The sequence below is a fragment of the Zeugodacus cucurbitae genome, chromosome 2 (assembly GCF_028554725.1).
Source record: "Zeugodacus cucurbitae isolate PBARC_wt_2022May chromosome 2, idZeuCucr1.2, whole genome shotgun sequence".
In the NCBI taxonomy this organism is placed as follows: domain Eukaryota; kingdom Metazoa; phylum Arthropoda; class Insecta; order Diptera; family Tephritidae; genus Zeugodacus; species Zeugodacus cucurbitae.
Genome location: NC_071667.1, coordinates 74431056 through 74458620, shown reverse-complemented (window position 1 = coordinate 74458620; position 27565 = coordinate 74431056). Strand labels below are relative to the sequence as shown.

The 27565-nt window shown below is 35.7% G+C and overlaps 1 protein-coding gene across 8 annotated transcripts in view; it reads right to left on the bottom strand.

The window, feature by feature from the left end:
• LOC105216122 (cadherin-99C) overlaps positions 1–27565 on the bottom strand; it is a 475067-nt gene that overhangs the window by 19212 nt on the left and 428290 nt on the right. For 4 of the 8 annotated variants that reach the window (XM_054234432.1, XM_054234455.1, XM_054234482.1 and 1 more), the window contains 4 exons: positions 20172–20350; positions 19482–19607; positions 10182–10361; positions 8694–8759 (listed from right to left, as the gene is read on the bottom strand). In XM_054234432.1, the coding sequence (XP_054090407.1) occupies positions 8694–8759; positions 10182–10361; positions 19482–19607; positions 20172–20350 (551 nt within the window). The remainder of the gene's footprint in view (positions 1–8693; positions 8760–10181; positions 10362–19481; positions 19608–20171; positions 20351–27565) is intronic. The other 4 variants (XM_054234517.1, XM_054234603.1, XM_054234559.1 and 1 more) reach the window with 2 other exon arrangements.

Sequence of the window (27565 nt, the reverse complement as noted above, 5' to 3'; positions counted from 1 at the left end):
GAAGATATAAGATACAGTTAGCGCGAATAAAGCTGACGATTACTCATCACAGCAACACACATATACACAGACACAAATGTTGCAGAAACTTGTTTAATCAACATGAGTGTATAAACACATGTACATAAATACTTGTATCAATGTATAGTAGTCAATATTTTTAGATAGAAAAACCAAAGAGCCCATGCCAACATACACCCATTGACAAATTGACAGTCTGAGATTGGTTTATCGGAGATTTGGCACGCTACGGCCCACTTGGCTTGGAGCGCTGAAGTGTGATGCAAAACCCACACATGAAATTTGACATTTTCTTTTGTGCCACACTATAGTCTTTCAGCGATTTGCAGGTTTACTCATGTGTATTTTTGTGGAAAAGCAGACAACTTGCTGTGCCCCTCCTGCGCAAAATTTGACATTTACATGAACATGCTGTTGAAGCTTTGTGTTGGAGTTCATGACATGCCCGCAGCCGAACACTATCAGCGGCATTAACAACAAGAAAGAAAGAAAAAAATTACTACTTTGACTGGCAACACTATCATTAACAGCAACACCAAAGCAGCAAACACGCTCAATCAATCGCTGCGCTGTTCAATTTCTCAAGCCTTTCACGGCGTCTGCCATTATGATGTTCGGTCGTTCGACGTTTTCGCAAATAATGGCAAATAATTTTCAAATGGCTTTCAATTATGCCATCATTAAAACAAATAATGATAGTCGCTCGAGATTGTCAGTTAAAATGGTTAATGGGCATGTGGATGCAGGGTTGCCAGCATGCTTTTCGCTTATGTGTATGTGTGTTTGGGTGCGTATCTTTTGCATGCCAATGCTCTTTTGTCTTTGCATTTTGTTGTCGTTTTGTCTCTGCGTCGCGTATTTGGTAGTTCAATTACCTTTTATGCCTCGGGGCTAACACGTATTTGCACTAATGAAGTGTAATTTGTTTACATTTTGTGAGGCACAAGCAACAGGTCTCATACATACAAACATACATAGATGTGTGAAGAAGTGTGTAGAAGTCAAATAATTGACTCTTCTTCGAGAGGATGAGGAAATTAATGTTTGAATATTTGCGTAAATGGTTTGATATTTTTTGAGTGCTTGTTATCACGCAAAGTAATGTTAGTAGAATTAATAACTTCATTTCAATTGAAGGCGCTTGAATGAGTCAGCAATTAAAGATGGGAATTTTTTTGTCAATCAGCAGTGTAATATTTTTAAAATATTTTTTAAATATAATTTTATTAATAATTTTTTATTTTCATTTTTTAATATTTTTTTATAATTTTTAAAATATTTTTTTTTTTATTTTTTTGTTCGAAATCATTTTATTTGAAGAAATGTTTCTTATGGTTTCCAAAGCTTGTATATATATTTAACTTAATTGTCAAACGTCAAAATTATTTAAACTTTTTATGATTGTCAAATATTTTAAGCTTATTTGACAGTTCTGCTTACCTCCAACCTTGGTAGAGAAAGAACACCATCCTTAATCTATTCTACCAAGAATTCTAAAGAAATAATATATATAATAAACAACTGAAACTTCACTGTCGCATCGAAAATGCTTTTATTTGCCTTTTATGGTTGTCAAATTTTTTGACAATATTTGAAAATTAAGATTCAACCAATTATGGTGTGCTTTCGAAAGTCAAATTGAGTTTCCATATATGAAGTGCTTTTGAATTGAGTTTTTATGGTTGTCAAACATTTTGACATTATTTCACAGCTCAAGCTCATTATAAACTACACATTATAAACCTTTGAAAGATATAATATTTGTAATTCACAACTCAAACTTCCTTGCCACATTTAAAGTTTTTTAATTGTGTATTTTTGTTGTTGTCAAAAATTATGACAGATTTTGACAATTCATATTTTTTTTCGTTCTCAAGCAAGAAAAATGAATTTTGCGCTGTTTATTATTAGAACAATGAGGATGGACTGATTTCAAACAACTCTTTCATACTACTTAAAAGAAATTGTAATATAAGATAAAATGACACATCATCAGAACACCCTCTATAAAAGTTAATAGTTAAATCTAACACTTCCGGTTTGATTTCAATTTTGAATTTTCAATATCTTAGGGAGTCCTAACCAAAACCAGAACAGTATTTAAAATCAACCAAGGACAGCCATAGCTGTATGGAGGAAGATGAGGTGGAAACACCACTTAATTTCCTTCTCCACTGTCAAGCGTTTGCAAGATTAAGGTTGGAACAACTCTGTAGCTATACTTTTGGCGAACCGGGCGGGTATGTCAGAATAGAAATTAGCCACCTCATAAAATTTGTGATAGGCTCAAAGCGCTGCGGCGATACGTAGGGGTATTTTTTTACGATCCATACTCAGGAGCCTTTTGGCATCACAATGAACCGGCACCTTTAGCTTTCCAAGTGGGATGCATCGCGACACCAACCTTTGAGCTTAACCTAATCTAAAGACTTTTAAGTTGAAAACATTTCTTAAAATTATTTTTTGAATGTATTCGGTCGCTATAGCAACGACAGTTCAAGAAAACTTTTCAAATAACCTCAATTTAGACTTTGATTTGTTAGATATCTTATATAGAGAATACAGAATTAGTCAAGCTGCCATTTTGGCTCTTGCTACATATAGTAAGTTGAAAATATTATCTTATTACAGCACACTACAACTATTAGAATTAAATTTTTTTTTCTAAAAAAATGGACATGAGATTATAATATTTATGAATTGCGCAAATCGCACGAATCGCATGTACACAATAGCACATTTATTACTGGCTTTCAAATGTGCATATCTTATAATTCTATTATGCCCGATACACATGTTAAACTAGATATGCATGCAAATTTTCGCAATTAGACATGCGCACATGTAGCACACACCACACCATATCAATTGAGCGATCGACAAACTTGTTTAAACACAAACTACTGGCATATTAGACTAGCCATTTGCAGTGAATATGGCTTAAACTTGACAAGTAACGGCAATCTCCGAAGCTTATCTGCATATTGAAAAGAATATTTTTCATTTGTTGTTTTCATGTGTTGTTGTGGTTATCATACACCCACCGTATGGTATTCATAGCGAGCGGAACATGACTGAACCATAACTTATTGACTGATAGCGACAAGTTTTGTGCAAATATGCCAAGATAAAAACTGTATAATGGCAGAGAATTAGCTGGAAGTCTGCTGTTAATGGTTGTATAGCTGTGTTTGTTGTTGTAAATTGTTTTGTGTGTGTGTGTGTGGTGAATTATAATAATCCAATTGCCAATTGCTGTTTTTGCTTGCTTCATTTATAAGCGAAATAAGTTTTCTACATTATTTTATTATGCCCATTGAGTCAAAGCAATCCGCTTATCGATCTCGTCAAAAAATGGTGTGCGCGTGCGCAATACAATGCCGTTCGACAGGCTTAGAATTACAAGCATAACAATGCTGTAAACACTGAAAACAGCGCAAAAGCTGTAGCTACTGGTAATAAAATTACAAAAAAACTATAAATAAATAAATAAATAATAACAAAAACAGAAAAAAGTAAAAACAAAATAAAATAACAACAACAAAAACTTTTAATAAAAATGCGCAACAATGTTTCTACACTTTAGATCTAGATTGCGATTAAGAGTTTTCCGCTCCACAAGCAAAAAAACATGTTTTCAACACCCTCAAAGCTGCGCACAACAACAACAATAAAATGTTAAAAAATTACAACAAGCAAAAGTCTATACACCATTTAATTGCCAAAAAATCGCGCGCGCAAATTAGCATATAAAGTATATTTTTTTGCCAATCTGGCAACGCCACAACACACATTTTACATGCAGAATGCGCGCCATTTAAGCCATATAATTTTCGTTAATTTTTTTTCCAAAATTTTCAAAAATGCAAATTTTCCAATTATTTATGAACAGCGTTGCTAAGAGTGCGGCAAAGAATGGAAGGAAAAAATTTTTCTGTGCCGCCGCTTGTGCGAAATTAGATCGCGCACAGACAATAACATAATTTGTTATAATTAATGTGAATTTATACGCCCGAAATGTGCAATTTATCGCTGCTCGAATTGCCGATTTTCAATGCGAAATTTTGTGTGCTAGTTTTGAGTGGTCTTTGAAAACGTAAGTACAACAACAACATACATGTTTGGATATTTTTCAACAAGCTTTGTATTTGAGTGGCTAATATTTCATCGGCAGCCAGCGTGTTGCGCAATTGCAGTAAAATAATTGCATCGGAACTTGTTGGTGGGTATTTTGTTGGAATGGATATTTATACCCAAGGACAGTTTTCTAGGGTTTTTTTGTAATTTTGAAAATAAAACGGATTTAGTCTTATATTTCATGGTTTATGGGCTAAAATTAATTCGAGCGGATACCTTTAAATTATTTTTTTTGAAACAAGTAAGAAAGGACAAAACTTGGGAGTGGTCAAACGCAATAAACTCTCGAGAACTTTGCATATGAATCCAATATTTGTAATTCTATGAAATTCTGGACCGTGAAAATCATTATATTTTTGTCTAATTGGTGGTTAGGAGTACACCAGAGCGGGTCAGACCTAAGTCTGGATCGATTTCATTAATTTTTGATCATCGCAATATCGCTTATTTTAACCGATACGTATGGTATCTAGCGGATGTTCGAAAATAATTAATAGTATTAGTTATATGAAGGCTATAGGAAGAGTGTGCAGCAACGACAGCTTAATCTTGTACTGAGTACCGGGACACAGGGGCATACAAGGCAACGAACTTGCAGATCAACTAGCCAAAAAGGCCACGGCTGCCAGGCCGGTGGGTCGGAGATCTTCATTGTTGTTGGTCTGCAAGTTCTCTGAAATATACTACTAGAAAACGAACTGGGAAGTAGTAATCGCTACTGGCTGCACTTGCAGGGACTTCGCCACTCCAAACTGTTTCTAAGGGGTACAACCGGAAGAGATTCAAACAACATATTGTGCTACCAAGAAACAAAATGAGACAACTAGTGGTACTTTACACCGGCCACTGCAGACTAAGGCGTGATCTGAACAAACTCGGAATCTGCTCAACGGATCTGTGCAGAATCTGTGATCTGAAAGCGGAAACACCTGAGCATCTACTCCTGGACTGTCACGCGATTGCGAGGTTAAGGAGGCAGACAATGGGGTCTCTATATCACCAAAGGGAAAGTATCGCGTTCACCAGCCCTGCAGTGTTACTAAGTTTTCTTAGAGCTACAGGACTGGATGGTATTCTGTGATAAGCAAATAAAATCTATCTATCTATATAGAGGCTAGGGGACGTATTGAACCGATTTCATATAGTTTTGACACCATACCACAGTATTATCAGGAAAATATGTCCATTTTTAGATAATTGAGTTATATTAAAAATTCTTCGATATTTTCGGTGTAAAGTCAGCCATAAGCTTTTCCCATATTTCGAAACTGGGAACTTGGAAAGATATCGTCAGATTCTTATCAGATAATTGATGCTTGATAAATATTCATGTGTATATTGTATTGAAAGAATCGGATGGAATTATATATTTTGTTATCCGGGAAGTCAGATTTCAGATTAATTTTCAGGATTAATTTCGATTGAAATATTTTACTTTATTGCCTAAGGAGACTTCTAACTACTGCTTTTATATATCAACTTGCCATTAACCTGCAGATAAGTGCAGAGTAGGCATGCGGAAGTGGAATAGAATACTTAATTTTAATTATTCTGCTATACATAGGATCAGAATTATTACAACTCAACGCCTGTTATGCAACACAAACAAAAAACAAACCGTTACATACACAAAGTCAAAATCTACAGACATATGTAGTACAGCCAATGGGTATAATAATATTTGAGAATTAAAAAAAAAAAAGAATTAATAACCAAGTAACAAACTCGACAAACGGTGCACTACTTTGCCAAACACACAGCTATGAAGCGGCTCGAATAATATAGAGTCAAACATATGTACATTAAAGATAGATAACTAAGCCCACTCGTTTGCTTGTTGGCAGTATGTTTGAGGAAGTGGGTTGCGACCGTCGGCCCACAAAGCAATTGATTTTCACACAAATAAATTCATTTTTCTGAACAGATACGTATATACTTTGATATATACATATGTATACCTAGATATATACGTCATATATTCGTATAATTCACCGTCATCCATCTAACTAACCGTCCATTCTTAACGGCAAATAGCACCATTTTAATTGGATTTTAATAGACTCGCGCCTTTTACACTGCAACGTGCCGCGTATTTCTGCCATTCTAAGTAAGCTGTATTTGCCACTTGACCAGCTTCCCAGCTTCAACGCGCAGCTAATTTTCTTTCCCAGTAGCGGTTCTCATAAAGCGACTGTCATATGTATATATGTATACCCAAGTAGAATCTTTCAAATGCTACTAGATTCAACTAATAGCCTCCGTTGCAGTCAGTTGCAGTTAATGGAAAATAAATTGAATTCAATTTCGTTCGTTGCTGTCATCTCAATTCCCTCATCATACGCATAAATTGCGGCGTTGTCAGCCTGCTTAATGCATTGCTGTCACATACTCCAGCTACTCGCTTAAGTTAAGTTATATAATACCACCTCATATAAGGCGTGTTTTGTCTGCGTTATTGGCATACCTATTACTGTTTCATATTTGTAGAGATTTGCCACTTTCGCGATTGCCATTGTTTTTTGGTTTCTAATGACTACCGAATGCCAGGATGTCGCACTGCCTTCTATGTCGTGCATTTTCTGCTATCATTTAGGGTAAGGCATGCAGCTGCATAATAAAACTATTAAAGAACTAGTTGCGAGTGCAAATGGAGATAATTATTTCATTTAAGAAATCTATGAAATTCATAATTAGTTTATTATTCATCTGTTATTTGTTGGTAATTTCAGAATAACTCCCATATATGAAAAGTGTTTTCAATAAGATTATTTTTTACAAAAACAAAATTCACCTTATTTTTGAATCCACCAAGCGGGAATCCACCAAAAAATAACGGGAATTTTGTTTTTGAAAAAATATTTCCTCATTCGTCGATATTAATGTTGTGCCCTTTCAATATTAATCTCTTATGACAGCGTTTCTTCCAATCGTCCAAACACTTCTCAAATTCGATTCGATTCTCGGGATAGACTTTGGGTCTTTTAGTGATTTCTTGTATGCTTGTAAACTGACGCCCCTTTAAGGTTTTCTTTATCTTTGGAAATAGGAGGAAGTCACATGGAAAATTGTCTGGCGAATTTGGAAGCTGCGCTGTAATTACAGCCTAAATGTAGGCAATACTTTTAGCTATGGCCAATGCATAAACCTGAAGTCTACATTTATGCGAATAAATATAAAAATAACTTATCTTTCATACCAACTTTGCAATTTTTAAAGAAAGATACTCGTTGAATGGGATTTTTGATATATGCAACATTTAATACGTTGGTTTTCGTATATTCAATGTTTAGACCTGATCTAAGTATCTATGAAAGCGTTTGAAAGATATTTTGGACCTAAGATCGATATTAGTTTCGAATAACTTTTAAATTTTTTTGTGATCGTTATTCGTCTTGTAAAGCCCTTGAAGAAATAGACTCATAAAATCCAATAGCTGTTCGAAGCAAGCTTAAAATTTGTAGGTTCAGCTAACTACACCACCACTACTTAGGAGAAGCTTGGTCAAATAAAGTCTTGAAAAGTTTATTTTTGAACAAACTTTTGTTTCAGTTGAGGTTAAAGGATGAGGTTAAAGGATGAGGTTAAAGGATATACGTTCGTATAGAAAAGTTTTTATATGATTTAAAAACGTCTGTAATTCCTTAAGAGAGTTATGAAACATAAGCTTTCTATTGCTAACCATTGAAAATAATTCACGTTAGAGAATTTTCTCTCCGACTTCTTTCAATAAATTCATAATAACCACAATGTTGCGCATTCTTCACATAAAACAAAGCAACATTTTGCATTCTACACGATCATGTTATGCGCAATAAGACATGCTTACAACAATACGATGTTAAAGACATTGCTTCAGAGGTAAGAAAAAGGGCTTGTAAAATTACAGCTATCTGCTGTTGCATGCAGTCGTGTATGATTTTGTGAAATGGCGTGTTTGGTTCACTGGCTCACCACTGGCTTGACAGCCTAAGCTGTCGCTATCAAATTACAAAAGCCACAAACAGCGCCGTGGTGTCACATACGATGCGCTGTAATGCCCATGCAATGCGGTGCAATGAAGCGCTAACATTCCAACAGCCAGCGATTTATGAATTCTGCGCAGCGTGGCTGACTTTCCTGATTTACCGTGAAAGAGGAAAGAGGTAAAAAATCTGTAGAATGTATATATTTGAACAGGAGTGCAGGAAGTGAATGCTTGCTTGTGGCTAACTGGTGAAAGAATGGCGGAAAAAGAAAGTTGCGCGGTGACTTTGGGTGTTTAACACGAAAAGTATGTAGGCATGTCTTGAGGGAGAAATGTTAGTCACACAAAGATTTTCTTCCGTAGCTTTTCGAATTATTTTTTCCAGCTTATTGCGGGATTTATAAATAAGTATGTTATCTATGCGCTTCTCTGCTATGTCAGTTATGTGTCAACACCATTGTTTAGCTGACATTATTTAATGAACTACACTTAACCTCACTATTTACTTAGCTAGTGGTATGCATATTTATGGTGGCATGTTTATAGGAAATTATTATGCGCGTCAACTTACCGCTGCGACAATTGTCAGATAATAGCGTTGCACCTTCTCGTAATCCAGCGTTTTGGCGACAGTCACCTGCGAATATACATAAATATGTGGGTGAGTGTTTGTTATTTTTTCATTAAAAGCGAGATAAATTTATGGTGATATGTGTATTAAAAGCTGGCGTATAAAGAATCTATCAATCTTTGTGGTTGAGGTGTGTTGCAGGTTGCATATATTTTGCGTTCAATAAAAATTTGTATGTATGTATAAATGAGTGATTTTGGTATGCTATTTGATTGATTGCATCGATTACTGACAATGAATGACAGTGGAAGGCCAGGCAGCTTTACCATATGCAGCAGCATAGCCAGCAACAACAATGCTCATATTGTCTATCAGAGTTGTAGATAAATTTGCCAAATGATTGAGGCCACCAACGCAACATGATGCTGCAAAGGTATGTGCTTACCTTTTATACACATTTTTTTAATTTTTTCTTGTATTTATGTATATATGTTGTTGTTGTTATTATTGTTTTCTTTTGCATTTTGCGATCTGTTCGAGTATTCATCGATACATATGGTGCAAGATTTATTGCCTGCATTTACATGGCTTATTACCCACCACAGTGCTGCATTTGGCGCTTATCTCAGATGGGTTTGGTTTTTAATATGAAATAATTTGAAGTTAATATGGTTGTATTGATTGAAAATATTTGAAATATTTTTATTTTCTTCTTATTTCATTGCAAAATTATTCATTAGAAATGTCAATATTGATTCTGAGACAATATTAGTTTTTTTTGATCTCAAATTTGATCTATTGAATTGAAATGCATTATATGAGCAACTCGTCGACGTAAAAATGCTTTTATGGATGAAAACTAACAAAATGATTTTCAATGACCGTAGAATAAAGTTGATCGTGGGGACATTCGGGCATCACAATCGACCGATTTACAACAGTTACAAGCCAGTGAAAACAATATGAAAAATGTTTAAACTGGTTTTCGAAATGATTCCCCATACAATTCTCAGACCTCAAGAGATTGGCCACTCGAAAGAAAAACTAACAACAGTAAAGATATAATCGACTAAACTGAGCTTTAAACGGGGTATCGGCCTCGATTGAATAATAAAATCGACTTCTTTCTTTAGAACGATATCCTTTAGTTTGCCTACCATACCACATGACACGCTTAGCTCCATATATATCCCTTCATGTGTCATCCTAACCTCACTAATGTCAATAATGTAAGAGTCTATTACAAATTCTTCTTAAGAAGGTCACAAATATGTCAACAGGTATCTTCAAAGCATTGTTGCCATATGTGAGTTATGTTATATATAAAAAACTATATGAGTATATATTAAATTAAAAATTCATAGCACGCATATAAATACACATCTCATCAAGTCTTTGCTTCCTTAAAAAGCAACTAGAATAACATAGATATGTACTATGTATATTGATTTGAACATCCGATTTGTATAATTTCCCAACACTACTCACCTGCCCTTGATGTGGAAAGGAAATTGCAAATGTACCATAACCATCAGCAATTGTCATTGTCTCATCTTCCGTTGTATTTGTGTTGCCTTCCATAATAAAATACTCGACGAGTCCATTAACACCGGCATCCTTGTCCAGCGCTTGAATGTTACGGAAGATCGTTGTGCCAACGGGAGTGCTCTGTAAAGAAACGAACAAAAAACAACAACAAAATTAATGAAAGGGATTAAAAGACAAATATTTGGAAAAAAATTAGAAAAAATGCCTGTGAGTGTGAGTTGGTTTTTTTTTTTAAGGGAAAAATTCTCTGACACGTAAAAGAGATTGCACTTAAGAGAATCACAACGAGATGCTGACAGGAAAATGTCTAAAAATGGTAAAGTGATTGTTGTACACATGCCACAGCAGCACCAGCAACATTAAACAACAACAAGTACAGCAACAACAAGAGCAACATATATAAATGTTGCTCAAGCCTTATGACGCAGTGGCGCACAAGTTGAAGACATTACTATGCATTGCAGGTGGAGCAGTTGTAGGAAAATTACATGTTGCCATTGCAGCAATTAACATAAATTAACTCTCGGCTTGAATGGCAAGTGAAATGTGTTGTGCGTGGCTGGCCATATTTGTAAACGAGAGCAGTGCAGCGCAGAATAGAAGTGAACGAAGGTTGCGCGCAAACGATTTACGGAGTGCAGAGCGGTGCGCAGGGTCATAAATACTTAAGTGTTGAGTATAAATATTGAGCTTTTGCGCTGCGAAGTGCCAAAGTGCTGGCACATGTTTGTGGACTTAAGAACTTTAAGCGCATAAGTTATGCTAAAGTTAGTGCGCCGGAGAGCTCAGCGCGCTGGCAATAAAGTCAACGAGTGTATGGTATTTGCGGAAGCTAAATATGTATACATATGTATGTCTCACGCTTTTAAAGAAACTATAGTATAATATACGAGGAAGACCTGATAAATCTGCCATTTTTTTAATGACTTTGTATAAAATTAAATTAAGTATATTAAGTGTTAAATTAAGTCATAAGTTTCATAGAGATTGGATAAATTTCCTTCTCTACAATCTTTTTGGTATGTGTCTCGCCTAAATATGTATCTACACTGCCCGAGCAGAGATACGAACCTATAAAAACTCAATCAATTAAGACAGAACTGGAAATAAGTTGAATATTCCAAAAAGAGTCAACGAAAAGAACTATTTGCTAGAATATGCCTCTAAGAAAGTAAAAATTGATTTCTGCAGATAGATTGAGACTCAGATAAACATTTTTGGAAAATATTTATTTTTGTCCATTCCATTTTTTAAATTAATAAGAAAAGGAAAAAATTATTCCTATATACTTATCGAACCACCCTCGTATAGCATCACTCACATCCAAGTTGATGGAGCCATTGTCGAAGTTTAGTCATCTCTTCACCAGCGTTCGCCTTGGTGTTGGACTACAACAGTCGACGCACATTAAACAGCAAATCAAGTCATAGCCATAAACCCTTTCGGCAGAATGTCGGTAAATGACAATACGCGCTGGACTAAGCTTTATTTGGCTGAACGCTGCATTTTAGTTGGAAGACTACTTAGCTGCTAAGAGCACAAAGAAAAAGGTAAACGGCCGAGAAAAATTATTTAATATTCCTTCCAACCAAACGCACCGACTTAAGCCCTTAAAAGGGGCTTACTACTTAGTGTTAGAAGTCTTCTCGGAATATTTGTGTATGCACTAATGTCAAGTGTTTGTTTTTATTTTCACATTTTTTTAAATAAAAATACATAAATATGTATGTGTTGCCACTGTCACATAAACTGCGTACTTTACCCCATTTCTACTTGCCGCAGACATTAAAAATAAAGTAAATGTCTTTAAGAAAGGCAAAAGTAAAGAGAAAACCAATCGTACAACTAAGCAACAACACCAACAACGCCAACACAGACAAACATGTCGCTTCTGGTATTAGCAGCGACAGGACTTAATTGGCTTCGAATCGTGGCACAGTTTCCGAGAACCACATAGAAATATTGGAAAAAAGCAACAAATTTTCAAATAAAAAATAACAAAAAAAAGAAAAAATTTCATCTCTGGGGATGTTTTGCAGTTTGAGTTTGCCTGCTCAACTTACGCACATAAGCTCACACTCACGCGATTACACTTGCAACCAGCATCCGCTTTGCGCTGCCATCGACTATGGTAGGGCAACAACACAACTTCGCTTTGGTGTTTTGTCACTGTGCCACATTGTTGTTGTTGTATGTTGGTAATATGCGTATTGTCGCTGCGTTGTTGTTGTTACTGTTGTCGTCGTTGTGGCGCGCCACAACAAAAAGTAGCAGTAGTGGCAACAGCAACAACATCAGTGGCAATAAGAACGCCAATCGCAGCAACAGCGTCAGTAGCAGCAACAACAGCAACGACAAGCGGACAGCCAGAATTGACAATTTCACCGCGACCACATTTGGTGCGTGTTGTTTATTTATGTATTTATTAATTGGAATCTTGTGGCGCAACAGCACACACATATATACACCTATTGTTGTTGTTTTATATATGCGCAAATATTTGACTTTTTTGCCTTCATGGTTGCTCCCATTTTTGGTTGTTTGTCTGTAGTTTAGTTTTTATTCCGCAGTGGTTATTAGTGACTTATTTAACACACAATTAACTAAACAAGTTTTGCTTTGATTCAATATTTGCAGTCATCAGCCTCGCTATCACTCACTCGTACAGTTATCTTGCGCTATATTTGTAAACTTATCAGTGGGTTGTTAGAAACTCTTAATTGTCTTAAGTAGCCGCATTAGTAGATTAGTGCCTATTACTGAGTTATTTTTAATGGAATGTTGCAAGAAATGCGGTGAATTTGTCATGTGAAGTTAACTAATTAGGTTAGTTGGTTTTATGGAGTGATGAGGTGTTAGATGAAGTGCTTGTTTGTGTATTAAAGAAGCTAAAATATTAATTTGTATCATATTTTAATCTACATTTGGTGTATTAAAAGGAATGCACTTATATAAAAAGATAAATAATCTATCAAGAAGTATATTGAAAACTCCTCTAGTTGGGCTCTAAAATAAAAAAATATTTAATATAATTATTAAAACACTTCACATTTCTTAAGATAGAGTTTCTAAGTTATATATTTGCTTTAAATAATGTCTTTATTTGACTGTATTGAATGATCTTAATCTGTTCCCGCTAATTTACATTTTTATTCAAAGTGTTATGTGTGGAATGCCACACTTTACACATGACTGCACGTGCTGCCTCTATGTTGTCGTGATAATCAAATCAGCAACTAGCACACACACACTTATAAATAGGAATATATACAAATATTTTCCATATTTATGTAAATGCACATGCAATGTTTACGGAAATCAAAGCTTTTGTGTTGGCAAGTTTGTTGCTTAAGTCTTTTGTATATGCAGCTGAAGCTTATGTGTTATTGTTTATACATTTATACACATACTTATAAATGTATGGAAGTATGCCTGTTCTTAAATAACATATTTGCAATTCGTGCATAAATTGTATAAAACTAGTAGACATATTCTACATATGAAAATATAAAACCGATGTATGTAAGAAATAAATAAAAAAATTACCTGAAAAAAATCTGAAAATATTTGCAAAATAACCGGAGTTACCACTCATGCTACATGCCGCAAATTTTTTAGTATAACCAGCGGCAACTGGTATTTATCTTAATAGTTCTTGCCACCGGATTAATTACAAAATATTTGACTTAGATAGCGATTTATACGAAATATTAAAAATAAGTGTAAATATACTGCGAAAATAAAAAAAGGAAAATAAAGAAATCAAATGCTTTTTAGGTCTCTTGGTTCACAGCGCTTGCCACACTATACATTTTTTGTTGTTGTCTGCATTTTTTTTCATTTTAAGTAAGTATCACTTACAAGTAAGCGTCGTGTATAAATTATGATATTTTTTCAATGCAAAAACTTTAGTAGGAAACAAAAAAATATATATAATGTACATATACTTCAACACCAATATAATATATTTCAAATACACACGTACACATTTACAGCGACGAGCCATCGTGATTTATGCTGTTGGAAAATCTCTCAAAAAGTCACAGTAATGAAAGTGAATAAATTATTTATTTGTGCGATTCTCTACTTCTTTATATTTTTTATTATATTTTGTATTTGAGCATTTCTGCGCTCCGGAAATAATTCGTTTTATGCAATAATACGTCAAGTATGTGTCATGGTTGCGTGTGCTTATCAAATAACGCAAAAATGACGGGAAAATTTGCCAGTGAAAGAATTTATTGATTTTAGTTAGCAGAAAAGAGAAAAAAATGTGTGGAAAGTAATGACATTCTTGATAAAATAATTTTTTTTTTCATTAAGAATTGTGTCTGCAATAATCATAAAGTAATTGATAATTTTATGGCTGTAAATGTATTAAAAAAAATCAATTTCAGTGTAGTTTATTTCTTATGAGACACAAAAACTGGCAAATTGTAAAGTAAAAGTACATAAATAAAAACCAAAAGTCTTCTCAAGCAGACAAATAAATTTTAATTAGTTTCGTTTTTCAACGAAAATGAAAATGTTGTACACACTTGCCTAGTTTGTTGTTTTTGTTTTGTCTGGCATTTCATTTTTTAATTAATACTAACTGCCGCTGGTCGGTAGTTAACAACACCTCATAAAAAGATTAAAATAAGCACCGCTTACAAGACTGCTAATTTGCATTTTTACATTCCACTCTGTACAAAATCCAACAACAACTATGCGGAGTATGAAAAATAAATTGAAAATTGAAACAACAACGCACAATACGGGAAACTAATATTTTTAGACGCAAGCGGAGCGCATAACTGCAGCGCGTAAGTGAAACCCACTCTCGAGGAGTTATAATTAAACACTTAGAAATACTAAAAGCACAGTTACTTTCCGCAAACTGAGCTCAGATTGTAAATAATATTTTCCACATTGAACACTTTGATAGAGCGTTTGAATTGATTTATCTGCTTTGACTAAGTTAAAGTGCCCAAAATACATAAAAACTTAATATTATGTGAAAAACTATGAACTGGGTAACTGACGTGTGAATTGTTTACAAAGGAAATTACTCGAATGGAGGCTAAAAACCAGAGTAATATGTATTATTATAAGAAACAAGCGAACTAAAAGTCACTCTTTTGGTACAAAATATATATTTATAATTCGCTTATTTATTTATATGTATGAATACAATCATTCAAGTACTTAAACGGGCCTGGTTGGACAGGTATGTGCCACTTTTCGTGCGCTGCATGACATGCACAATTCAAAGCTGGTGTGAGTGTGTAGTCACGTGCATACAACGGTTTTGAAAAAAGAAGTTGAAAATTCTCTAATGGACACCGTAGCGCATTTCAAGGTTAAAATTGATAGTGTCTTAGGCAGCTACAAGGCAATTTTCTATAGAAAAATGTAAAACTATACAAGTGTTTACAACCAGCAAGAGTTCAAGTGCATTTAAACATGTTCTTATATAATATATATGAATGTGTATACATTCTTCAATATTTTTTTGTATATACATATAGAGAATGTAATAAGTAAAGCAATTTTATGGATGGTAAATTTTAAAGTGTTATTTGAAGCTGTTGTGAAATGAAAGGAGTAGCATTGTATGTATGATTCTGATTTCGTGTTTGGTGTGTCTAGCACCAAGGCTATAATAGGATATATACTATACTATATTACTATAAATCGAGCATAAAGCATTGCATACAATGGCAATGTACAAAATACAGTGTAATAACGTAATAAAAAATAAGTGATTTATTTAATAAGACAATTTTCAAAAATTATGTATCAAAATCAATTGCAGCCAATAGGAACATAGAAATTAATCTAAGTCAATTATGCAGACAACTTCTCAACAACAAGCTACGTTGTAAACAGCACCGTCTCTCTCTCTCTCTTGTCCAATGGAAGAAACTTGACACTAAGCCTACAGTTATTATGCAAATACGTAAGCTTCAAACGACAACCGCGCCATTGAGGAATCAAGGCAATTGCACTCAATAAATAATTCACAACGGTAGCCAGTGTCAGCGGCGGCAAGCCATTGTGGTGAGTTGTGTGGAGTTTCTTGCTGTTGTTTGTGACGAAATAGCGGTACATGACATTGTCGAGCTAATAACTTAATTTGATTTCTCTAATGTATTTATGAATAGCGCAATTTCCTTACAAATGCGCAATTAAGTTGGCAGCCACAAGACACAACAAGTAATACAAAAACAACAACAACAAAAGCTAAAAATATAATGAATGCAAGAAGAGCAGCAGAGATCTTTAGAGCAAAAAATTGACGCTCAACTTGTGTAATAATCAATTTCCGCATGCTTTAGCGCTTTCAATACGGCAGTTGAGAGCGCTGAAGTGGTGCAAGCGGCCAATAGGCAATAGTGAAAAGATGTTTACGCTCATTGCTGAGTGATATGTTCGAGGCTAGGCAATTCCCGTTGAACTAGATTTGTGTTGACAGCAAACGAGCAACGTAAGAACATAAAGTGACTGAGGAGAGAGATGCTGGTCAGACAGGAGTGGAGTGAGTGTAAGCGGATTTGATGGACAGCTCTTTGAAATGGTGCCAACAGGTGCTGCTGCTGCCAACAGCCGATTGATGTATAGCAGGGCAACGGTGTTGCAAGCTTTGCGGGCACAAACAAACATTAGTGTGTGTGAGTGAGTTGGTGTGTGTGTGTGAGTTGCGTGCTGTCAAGTATTTGCGCAGGAATGGAATGTGCTTTTCTACGCCTGTGGGAAATCAGTTTGCAGCATGCGCCCATAAAATGCATTAGTTTAACCGTTTGCGATTTTTAACGCACGAAAATTGGCTGCCAACAGAATCAGTATGACGAAAAATTCACAAAAAATAAAGAAATCTATTTTATTTAAGAAATAGCAATAAATAATAATGTAAACTTAGTCACCATTAGCGCTTGTCGTTCGTGTAGACATGTTAGGTGCCGTGCGACATGCTTTACCAGCAGCATAGCAACATGTTGCTAGGCTTGCATCATTAAAACCAACATGTTACTAAGTTCTTACGCCGACGACTAACTGCCGCAACAACTACTCAAATCAACTTCAAAGTGCGCCAAATTGCCAACTGTCCAAACGACGGAGCGTCCGATCGGCCAAGCGTTCCTTCGGCGTACGGTCACTTAATTAATAAAAATACGCACAAACTTGAGGTGATTTTTGTTTCGCGTTTTATTTTTGCGTATGAACTTTGTTTATTTCGCTGCGGATTTTTTTTTTTTTTTGGTTTCGCTTGTGGCGAACAACTTTTCTATATAATTGATTGCTCTGGCTGTGTTGCCGGATTTCAGCATTTGCTTGTTTTCGACGTGATTTACTTGTTGTTTGTGGTAGCAATTGACAGTTGCTGTGGACTACGCAACCAAAATGTGGCAAGTAACTAGCTAGCAATTAAAAAGTGATTGACAACATTAAAGTCGCAATTGACGCTCAACGAGCGGGTGCAACATTTATGTGTGTATTTGCAAAAGTAATTTTCATCTTCATCTTTGTTTTTGATCCTAAAACTATATTTCCAACTTTTCCACGGAGCTGTGGACCTCTTTTCATCCATAACAAATCATTTTATTCTCCAGACGCAATATCCAAGTAAAAGGTTAGTTTGTCAGTTCAACCGACACTAGAACTTTTATTCATTACCATGCAGTCTTTACATTTACATATGTATGTATGTATGTATATGCAAAATATTTTTTCAGGGCAATGAACAGATGAGTTGGCCGCTCAATAACAGAAATAAAAAGGAGAATTAGCACAAAGCAACAAAAAGAAACTGAAATTACATATGAAATTTCTGACAGCTGAGACGCTCGCTTTTGAAGTTGCTCGGCTTGCATGTCTGTCAATCTGGCAGCTGTTCCTTGTTGCATGTTGCTAGCACCAATGCAGTTATGTTTGCAAACACAACAAACCATTAAGAGCTGTGAATTGTTTGTATGTATTTATATACTTAGTGGTTTCAGATAGGTTCATTAGCATTTTCTGAATATTTGAGAGTTTCTAACAAGATAAGTTGCCATTACAAAATTATAATTAATGATTTAATAAAAGAAATGCATACATAAAAATATTATATATAGTTGAAAGAGTTTTAAGGTTTAAAAAATCAAAAAAATATGTATACGTAGGAACTATAAATAACTAAAATCGTATTTATCTTGGAATCTCCGTACCAATGAAATAATAATCAGAAGGAGTTCTTTTTAGTAAATATTAATACTCAAAAAGTTTGTTGATTTGACTTGATTTTGCGAAAATTTGGTTATTACTAAAAATTTAAATCCAACTAATTTATTGCCTACATTTAGGCGAATTCTCAATGAAAATTTAAATGTTGTCTACACTGAGGCGCACTAGTATTAATATAAAAAAAATATTCGTTGGGAAACTGTAGTAAGTCGTAATAAGTATTCAACAATTTAAAAACCAGACACCTTATATAAATCTAAATCCATCTTATGTTATAATGTATGGTTATAAAGTATAAAGTATTCCAAACGAGTTCGTCGCTTAAGTCTTTTGAAATTTCGATTCAATGTCTAACATACTTTTGCGGCACAGTTAACGTCAATATCACAAAACTAACTTGAGAGTGATTTAAAGTCATTCTAGCAACAACAACAATGCCAACAGTAGCACCACTTATAAATGTTTGCGAGAGTTTGTGCACAATTTTTGTTGTCATTATTTGTATTTCATATGAAATAGAAGTGTGCGTGGGCGCGAATAACCAGTTGCGCGCAATGGAAACCACCCACCATGTTGGCTGAGCTGGCTGGTGTGTGCACTACAAGCAGTGAAGGTTGAAGAAGTAACAAATCGGCAGAGCGGGAGACAACATAGCCTTAGAACTTTAGAACTATGGGCATTTAATTGTTGGCGTTGCCACAATGCTTGTATTTTTCAATTCTAGCGAGATCACAGTTTTGTTGTTGTTGTAGCCTTGAGTGCCTTAGCTTTCGAGAATAATTTTCGCAGCGCGGAAATGCATTTGTTGCAAGAACATGGTGAGCCAGTGCGCCGACGCAGGTCGCTTCTCGCTAAGCATCTTATCAAGATTGCTGTGAAGAGTCTTACAGGCGACTCTGCCTGTGGTTTCAAATTAAAGGTACAAGATACAAACAAATATGCTTTTTCGTAGATTTAGGAAAGTTTTTAATTTGTTTTTTGTCTGCAATTTTCACACACATATAAATAATATTATAGAGTTTGTTCATTTCTTACCTCCGCCACAGTGACCTCATAGGGTGTGTTCATGAAGCGAGGCGCATTGTCGTTGACATCAGATACGCGCACAATAATCGGAATGCTGCGTCGCTTGTTGGTTGCATTGCGAATCGAACAGGAGACCTGTGGTGCAGCGAAATGAGAGAAAGGCAAAAAAATTAAATTTAGAAAAAATTAAAAATAAATAAATACGTATAAAAGCGCTCAATATTTTTAAAGCTGAGAGAATTGGTTACACACACATACACTAACAACAAGTGAGGCATTCAGTTGGAGGCTTGCATAAGTAGAAGAAGCGCTTAAACATTTGTTAAGCTACATGCCAAATGGGCTAAGTAAAGCAACCATAAAGAACACTACTTTCGGTTTATTAACTAAGCGTTCTACATACTTTGCACATTTGGTGGCGTGCAACTGTAAAATTTCGCCATAAAAAATTTGCATTTCACCAAACTAAATCTCACAGCAGGCTTTTTTGCCAGTGCTGTTGCATTTGTTCCTACTTTTTAGCATCCCACAGCTTAGCTGTATGTTATCCACCGCAAGCCGTACGCCTTTAGCGTGCAGTCACACACATACACTCTCTCATATATTTAGACACACACTCTTCACTTTTTTTAGTTTGCGCTCAGCTTTGTTTTAGTTGCTTGGAGCTTGCAAGCGTGGTCGCCTTCGTGCACTACTCACCTGAAAGACAATGTGACTCAGATTCTCCTCATCGCGGTCGAGCGGCTGCAGCAGCTGCAATTTCTTGCCGTCCAGCAAGAATGTCGGATTCCCCTTTGGGAAGACTAGATCCAGTGCAATTTCCGTGTGGGGATCACCGTAAATTGGCAACTCTGGCGGCGTGGTTTGTTGTCCAATAACTGTAAATACATAAATAAACGATGCAGTAGCAGTTAACTGAAAAACAGCAAGAGCGATAATAAAGAATGAAAAAATGTATATATTTGTAATTGTGGTAAGGCCGCTAAGTTTGCGGTCGGGATGATAAAAAAATTTACAGATTTTAAAATTAAAAAATAAAGCTATTTATGAAAAAAATATTTTTTTTTTAAATTTTGTGTTGAAATGAAAAAAGTTGTATCTCCAAATTGATGTTTTTTTTAAATAAGTTCGAAACATCGTTTCTTCTTTTTCCTGTTGGCAGCCCCTTATTTAATAATAATATATATAAATGTTTAAATTCACTATTTTGAATATTTGCTCCTAAAAGTATGTAATGCATTTGAAATCTGTTGTTCTTTCGAGGTTATGTCCGAAAGCCGTTAAAGTCATATACAATTTAACATATATCGATAGCAGCTTCATCAGATCCTATTTATGGATTCTTATAATACGACTACAGCGCTACCTTTTGTATTATTAGCAATATATAGTATAGTATAGTGTTTCTCTTATTGGTATAATGCCAACTCACTAAAAATGTTTGTTATTGAAAGGATCATTTCCATTACACCATGGATTTTACACCATGGACGGTATAACGTTAATTACAACATCATCCCAGCCACACATCGTTAATAAACCCGCTAACAGAGCTAATCGTTCTTTTGAAGATTCGTTTATGATTTGTGAAGAGGACGACTTGTGCGTTTAGTCGGTCTTATTAGAATTGGGTAATTCTCGTACCCGTTTTTTTTTATTTTCTAAGCCGAACAACAGCGAGTGACCATCAACGGCGAAAAACGAGGCGGCATACTCGCTTAAGTGCTCATACGAGCTTTTGATGGCCAATAAAATGTGCGAGAGCATCGGGAACATTGAGTTATTAATTCGGCGGCACGAACTTCAAAATGCGTGCTGTTGCATAGTTTGCTCGCAAGCTGTGTGCGGTGCTTTGCAGACATGCGGAAGTTATTAAAATCTTCACAAATACTTGGCTTATGTTGCGGTCATCTGTTTTTTTTTCTAATTCTTACAATTGTTAAGTATCGTTTAATCGTTTGAGAGCACAAAAGGAACTATTAACGAGTTACGTGTTTACTAAGCGGTTTTACTATTGAGAGAGCTAGTTAATGGGTATTTCTTTTTTATATTCTTCGATTTGTGGAATTTTATGCGTTTATGTAAAAATTATCTATTTCTTTAAGATATATGTATGTAGAGGAATAATTTTAACAATGTTTAACAAGTGCACATTCCTAAAGCTCAACGAGAGTAGACTGAAATGTCGAAGAATTCAGGAAGCAGAAAGATATTTTTGTTTTATTGAAATAATACAATTCTAAATTTTCTTTATGGAAGAATAGAGTTCAATATATAAGGAGAATAGAGTTCAATATATAAGAGTCTTAGAAGAAAAATTTCATGGTATATATTCGAATAAATCTTGAAGATATTTAATAAGTATGACTCAGAAAGTTCAGAGCATAATTTAAATATTTTTTTATCCCTCAATCCAAATCGATCTATATTATTTGAAATTCCATATTCTTAGGGTGTGTTCCACACTCCCTCGACATGTTAAAGTCTTCTGCTTTAATTTCCCATTATCTGCTAATATTGCGCTTTATTTCATTTATCAACTATCTAACGAATTCCTCCTTTATTTCTGTTGCCAGTTCACGTGCAACTTCCCATTCGTGCCACACAATTATAATCATTATATCAGACACTTAAACTAAAGCTAAAATCACAAGTTGTAACAAGTAGCAAAGCAAATAAAAAGAATCTATAGCATACAACAAAAACAGCAAGAACAAAAATGCTGTGTAGCCAATGGCAGAATACACAAATCCAAAGAAACATACAAGCAAACAGACAGTCGAGGATTAGAATTATTGTATTCTTTGATTGCTGAAAACAGCAAGCAAAGCGTTTAAGGTACGCTCTGACAGCAGAAAGGAAGGCAAAGCCAGCAACAACTATAACAACAAGCGCAAAAGAACGGAGAGAAGCAAAAGAGAAATGAAACACCGGCGACGCCGCCAGCGTTGCCGCTGCTTGGCAGGAAGAAATCTGCCCGTGTTTGGAAAACCAACAACAACAATAGTAAAATGTGTATAAAAATGCATAAAATAAGAAATTTTGGCACTGAATACTAAAGAGCAAATGAAATATAATAACTAAGGAGATGTGGAGCTGAGCGAGGGGCACCATGTAACTTGCTTCGTGCAACATCGCGCTGTGGCAAGCAGTAGGAGTGAGTCAACGCGGTTGCAAGCATATTTTGTGGCATGTGGCCGTGGATGCAACAAGGCGTAGCAACTGTAATTACCAATGGAAGCAAGGCAGTAGCAAAATGCAACGGGCAGCAACGGACGGACGATCGGACGGATGGACGGACGGCAATGTACAACCAGCCTTTTGAATGGCGGTTGCTGGCGTACAGTGCAAGGGCGGTCCCGATATTCTAACATTGGACAGCTTGAACGGAACGTTAGTAGCCGTAGCTGTCTTACGGAATGACTGCCACAATCAGAAAGCTTGTGTGTGTGTTGATGCCACAAAGATTCTTATTTCGTGTTGCAAGTTGCTGCTGCGTCGTCGCCATGCCGACAATGGCTGCTGATCATCGGTCACAAAAAGTTTTTTTTTGCTTTGCTGTTCGCTGGTTAAGATTTTTTGCTGCCGCTTTTGCTCATGACTTTATGTTGCACTTGCCACGCTTGTGTTGCACAATTCATTTAATACAATTACGCGACGAGTTGTGTTTCCGTTGATGGAAATTTAGTTGCTTCGCTGCGTTGTTCCGGCGGTAGCTCGCCGAGTGAAGTGTATATTTATGTGTGTGGTAAGTATAAAATCAAATTTCAATGCTTTGGAATTATGGACGTTGAGACAGTTTTATGAAGCGCAAATCGCAGCAAAAGGCAAACATGCCATACACAAACATACACAATTGATAATTGTATGTTGTTTATATGCACCTTTATTGTATTGTTTGCTTGATTATTTGTGGCATGCTGCAGGGAATATAAATGCCAGCAACATTCTGAAATGCGTGTAACATGTCATTATTCGCTATATAGGTTCATACGAATGTATGGTATGTATGTTTCTTAAAGATGTATACTTGCAACAGCAACACACACTCACACAGCGCAACATAAATTTCGAGTTGAATGCAGTGCACATGCCGAGGCGTCCAACTACTTAGTTATAATCAAAATGTGTTCGCGCAAATGTTGCAAGTGCAACATCCTTTTGTTAGTGTTGTCAGTAGCATCGTTGCCTATTAAATGCGATGTAACTATTTTATCGCCATGGCTGCCGTATCCTTGTATTAAAAGCATATAAACACATACACACTTATATATATATCTATATATATCGTGTATATTTAGAACTTGCAACACACTGTTGACAGCATATTTCATCAGCATCCTCTTGCGTGGCAAAGTAAATTACGCCACAGATCTCAAATTAACAATCTTAATGAAAGCTCGGCAGCAACATGCTTCCGAGCCACACTAATCGGCTGATCGGGAGGTGTATCGTTGGCAAGTGTTGCAAATGCTATTTAGTTTAAATATGAAAGAGATTGTTGGTGCTAGGCGATGGAGTGAAATTGTAGCATTTCGACAAACTGTTGTTGTGCACGTGGGTAGGGGAATTGAAATATTATTTATTGATTTATATTATTACTTTATATTAAATAAACAAAGCTTCGATGAAAGCTCATTAAACTATAGGGAAAGCTCATAAGCTATAATGAAAGCTCAATGAAACGCAACGAAAGCTTAATAAAGTATAATGAAACTAAAGCTATAGAAATTATAATAAAAGCTCAGCGAAATGAAATGAAAGCTCAATAAAACGCTATGGATGGTTAATAAAGAGAAAAGAAAGCTCACCAAACTAAATCAAAAGCTCAAAAAATTAAAACGAAAGGTCGAAAAGCCAAAATTGAGATCGCACAGTTGAAACAAACAACGACACAGCAGCCAAAATATGACTAATCGATAAAGATGGATTACAATGAAGGAATGAACAAATTATCTTTCTTTCTAATTACGTCCATGGTATTTAATAAGCTGCAACTGGCAAAACTGAAGATGTATGGCGTCACTTAGTGAAGCTCAGACCATCTTCAGTTCGATATAACTCTCATGGACGAAACTTTAGAAAAAAAGCGGAACAAAAACTACGATAATCCCTTGAGTAAGACATAACGCAAAAAAAAGTAAACGCACACAGAACCCTGTGGAGAGACAAGGAAAATATTTATATCTCTTCGACTGGAACATTATGCATGATCATGCGTGAGATGAATTGCATTCAAAAGATCACTACCGCTGTCGAAGCAATTACGGTGATATGCAATTTTTAGTTTTAACTTTAACTCCAACTTAATTTTCATTACTGCAACGCTGGTGCAACATGCAACGCCAACCGACTGTCGGTGGAAGAATTAAGCTCAACGAATTATAAGAAGACAACACCAGTGGACGGTGAGGACAATAACTTGGCTGACCAACCAAGAGCATGAGTCTTACACTGATTCACAGTTTAGAATGGCATTGCATGCATGGTAGATCGCGCGCGAAATCGCTTAATGACAATAACGTTAGCAAAGAGTGTGGAACTAACGGTGGCGTCTCCACCGAGGGCGATCGTAGCAGTCAGGCGCTGTCAGCACGGTAGTCATTAACTGACACTACCGTAGTTGGCATTTTTAATAAGAACCGACAAGAAATCAGTTTTCTTATTTCTTCTGTGCATTACAAACATTTGTGTTGAATCACCGGTAAGTGCTTCTGGCACAGTGTGGATGGAGGAGGCGACTGCCGTGGAAGTCCACTCCGCTTTGTGTTGGGACTACCGAACATTTGCTGTCTGGCGAAAGTGAGTTGTGTGCTTAACAAAACACTTGTTATGTCAACGGCCAGGAGGGTTAGCTTTTTTGACGACGGCAAGTGAAAGGATTTTTAAAATTTTTGCCATTGAAATTGTGTAATTTTTGCGGGAGAATATTTAAAGTGAAACTATTGACTGATAAACTTTGAAAGTACTATACTCCTTCTTCTCTATTTGAAGACAAATATAAAATTATGGTGCGCGTCTTCGATAAAATGAACTAACTAGGGTATTAGTTATACGATGCCTACATTTAGGATGAGACTGATTAAAGGAAAGATCTGAAAACGTTCTAACTAATAGTGTAAGGATATTGATAACGGTTTTTACCGTTTACCACTTCTGTGATAAAAAACACCCATATATTTAATATCAACACCAAATAAAATCACCTTGCAACTTTAAAATATTCTTATTACAAACAATTTTGTAATTTAGAAGTTCGCGTTGAACTCTTGGCAATGCCTTTGGAATGCCTTATTTATGCATTTCACCGATACTTGCAATATTTTGTGCGTACGTGGAGACAATGTAATTGTCTGTCTGTTACCCAAGTCACTTCACCATTTGGTGCAATAATAATTTCTGTGCTGGCGCAACCGTACGACTCAGTGGCGCACATTGTGTAATTTATTGCAGCACATTCGCTGTAACTGCAATGTATGGCGTTTACTTTATGTTCAGTAGTCCGCGAGGAGTGTGTGCAGCCAGGACACTGTTGCTGACAACGAGCAACGCATATTTATTGGCGCTATATGACAATGTCAGCGCACAAAACGAACAGGGAAACGAGGGAATGCTTTGGATGTATTTATTACTTGAGCATTTGTGGAAACATGGTTTAACTTATATTATAGAGTTGTAGCTTAGAGTTGAAAAGATAAACAAAACGAAGACAGAAATGTATAGAAATACCATTTGTGAACTAGTGAAACACACAACTACTGGATTTAGAAAATACAATCTTCTGGGGCTCTATGAAATTTACCATTGAAAGTTTTTGAAATTAGCTATTGGCAGTATTAGTATTTTTAGTATTTTATTCAAATCGCAGTTCATTATTGAGAATCTCTTTATTTACATATTTACAAACTCCATCCAATATGAAAGTGCCAGCCAACAAGGCGATAAGTTAATAGCGAATAGAATAATATAAACGAAAAGTGAAAAATGGTATCAATTTCCCGCTGCAAACAATGAAAAAGTAAATACCTCCCAGTACGTGGCGCGTTTGTTTAAAGTAGCCCACGGCAGCGAATGCGGTGTGGGACGCCAATATGCGTCGAGAGAGAGATGCCAAAGAAATTTCCACAAAGAAGTGGGAATATAAGGGGGAATCCATATATTTGTTTGTGTGCTGTTGCAGCAAATGGCAATTGCAGCGTTTATCGTTTATCGCAGTTGTTTTCGCTTGCAACAAGCAACTATTACGATGTGGTACTAACAATGTGTTATAGAACCATATGCAGCGCAACAACATGTGCATTTTTATATATGAATGTGTGTGTGTGTGTTTGTTGGTAAACCCTATAAACTCGATTGTTAATTTAACTGCAATCATGCCAATATTTTTCATTTTATCGCCGATGGCTTATTCAATTTTCCATTGTAATGGCCAAAAGGAAGGCAATATGAAAATGGAAAGCGAAAAAGGCGAAATGCGAATATCAGCGCTGCGCAAATGAAATGCAACGCCGATTGTCCGTACGTGTATTTGTGTGTGGATGCGCAGATATGTATGTAACTAATACTTGTAATAAATTTGAAGATTTGAAGAGCGCTGATGCGTTGGTTTGGTAAAGGATTGTTGGTGCTTGCTATGACTTTGTATAGTTGCGTGCAGCCATTTTCTGTTATTGTTGTTGTTGGTTGGTTGGTTTTATTTTTTGCCGATATCTACTTGTAGCACTCAACAATGGCATAACAATCAAATTATTGTTTAAAAACGATTTCTCTTTGTTAATAAAACCGACAAACCGCAAATGTCTCTTCGCCTCCCTTTTCAACCGCAAATGTTTAGTGTTGTGCGTCAAACAAAAACAAAAAAGCTAGCAAAGGAACATGAAAGAGAGGCATCACCTGCGCACTCTGGTTTAGTGGGGTGAAATTGTGAGGAGTGTTGAATAAATGGTAGATTTCGGTAAACATTCTGAGATTCTAAAGGTAAAAAATGTAAAATTTTTGAGCAACGCGCCTAATTGTAGGCAATATTTCGAAAAAAACATAATTTAAAGAATTTAAATTTGTTTGTTTTGGGAGAAGTAAGATTGAGATTTTAT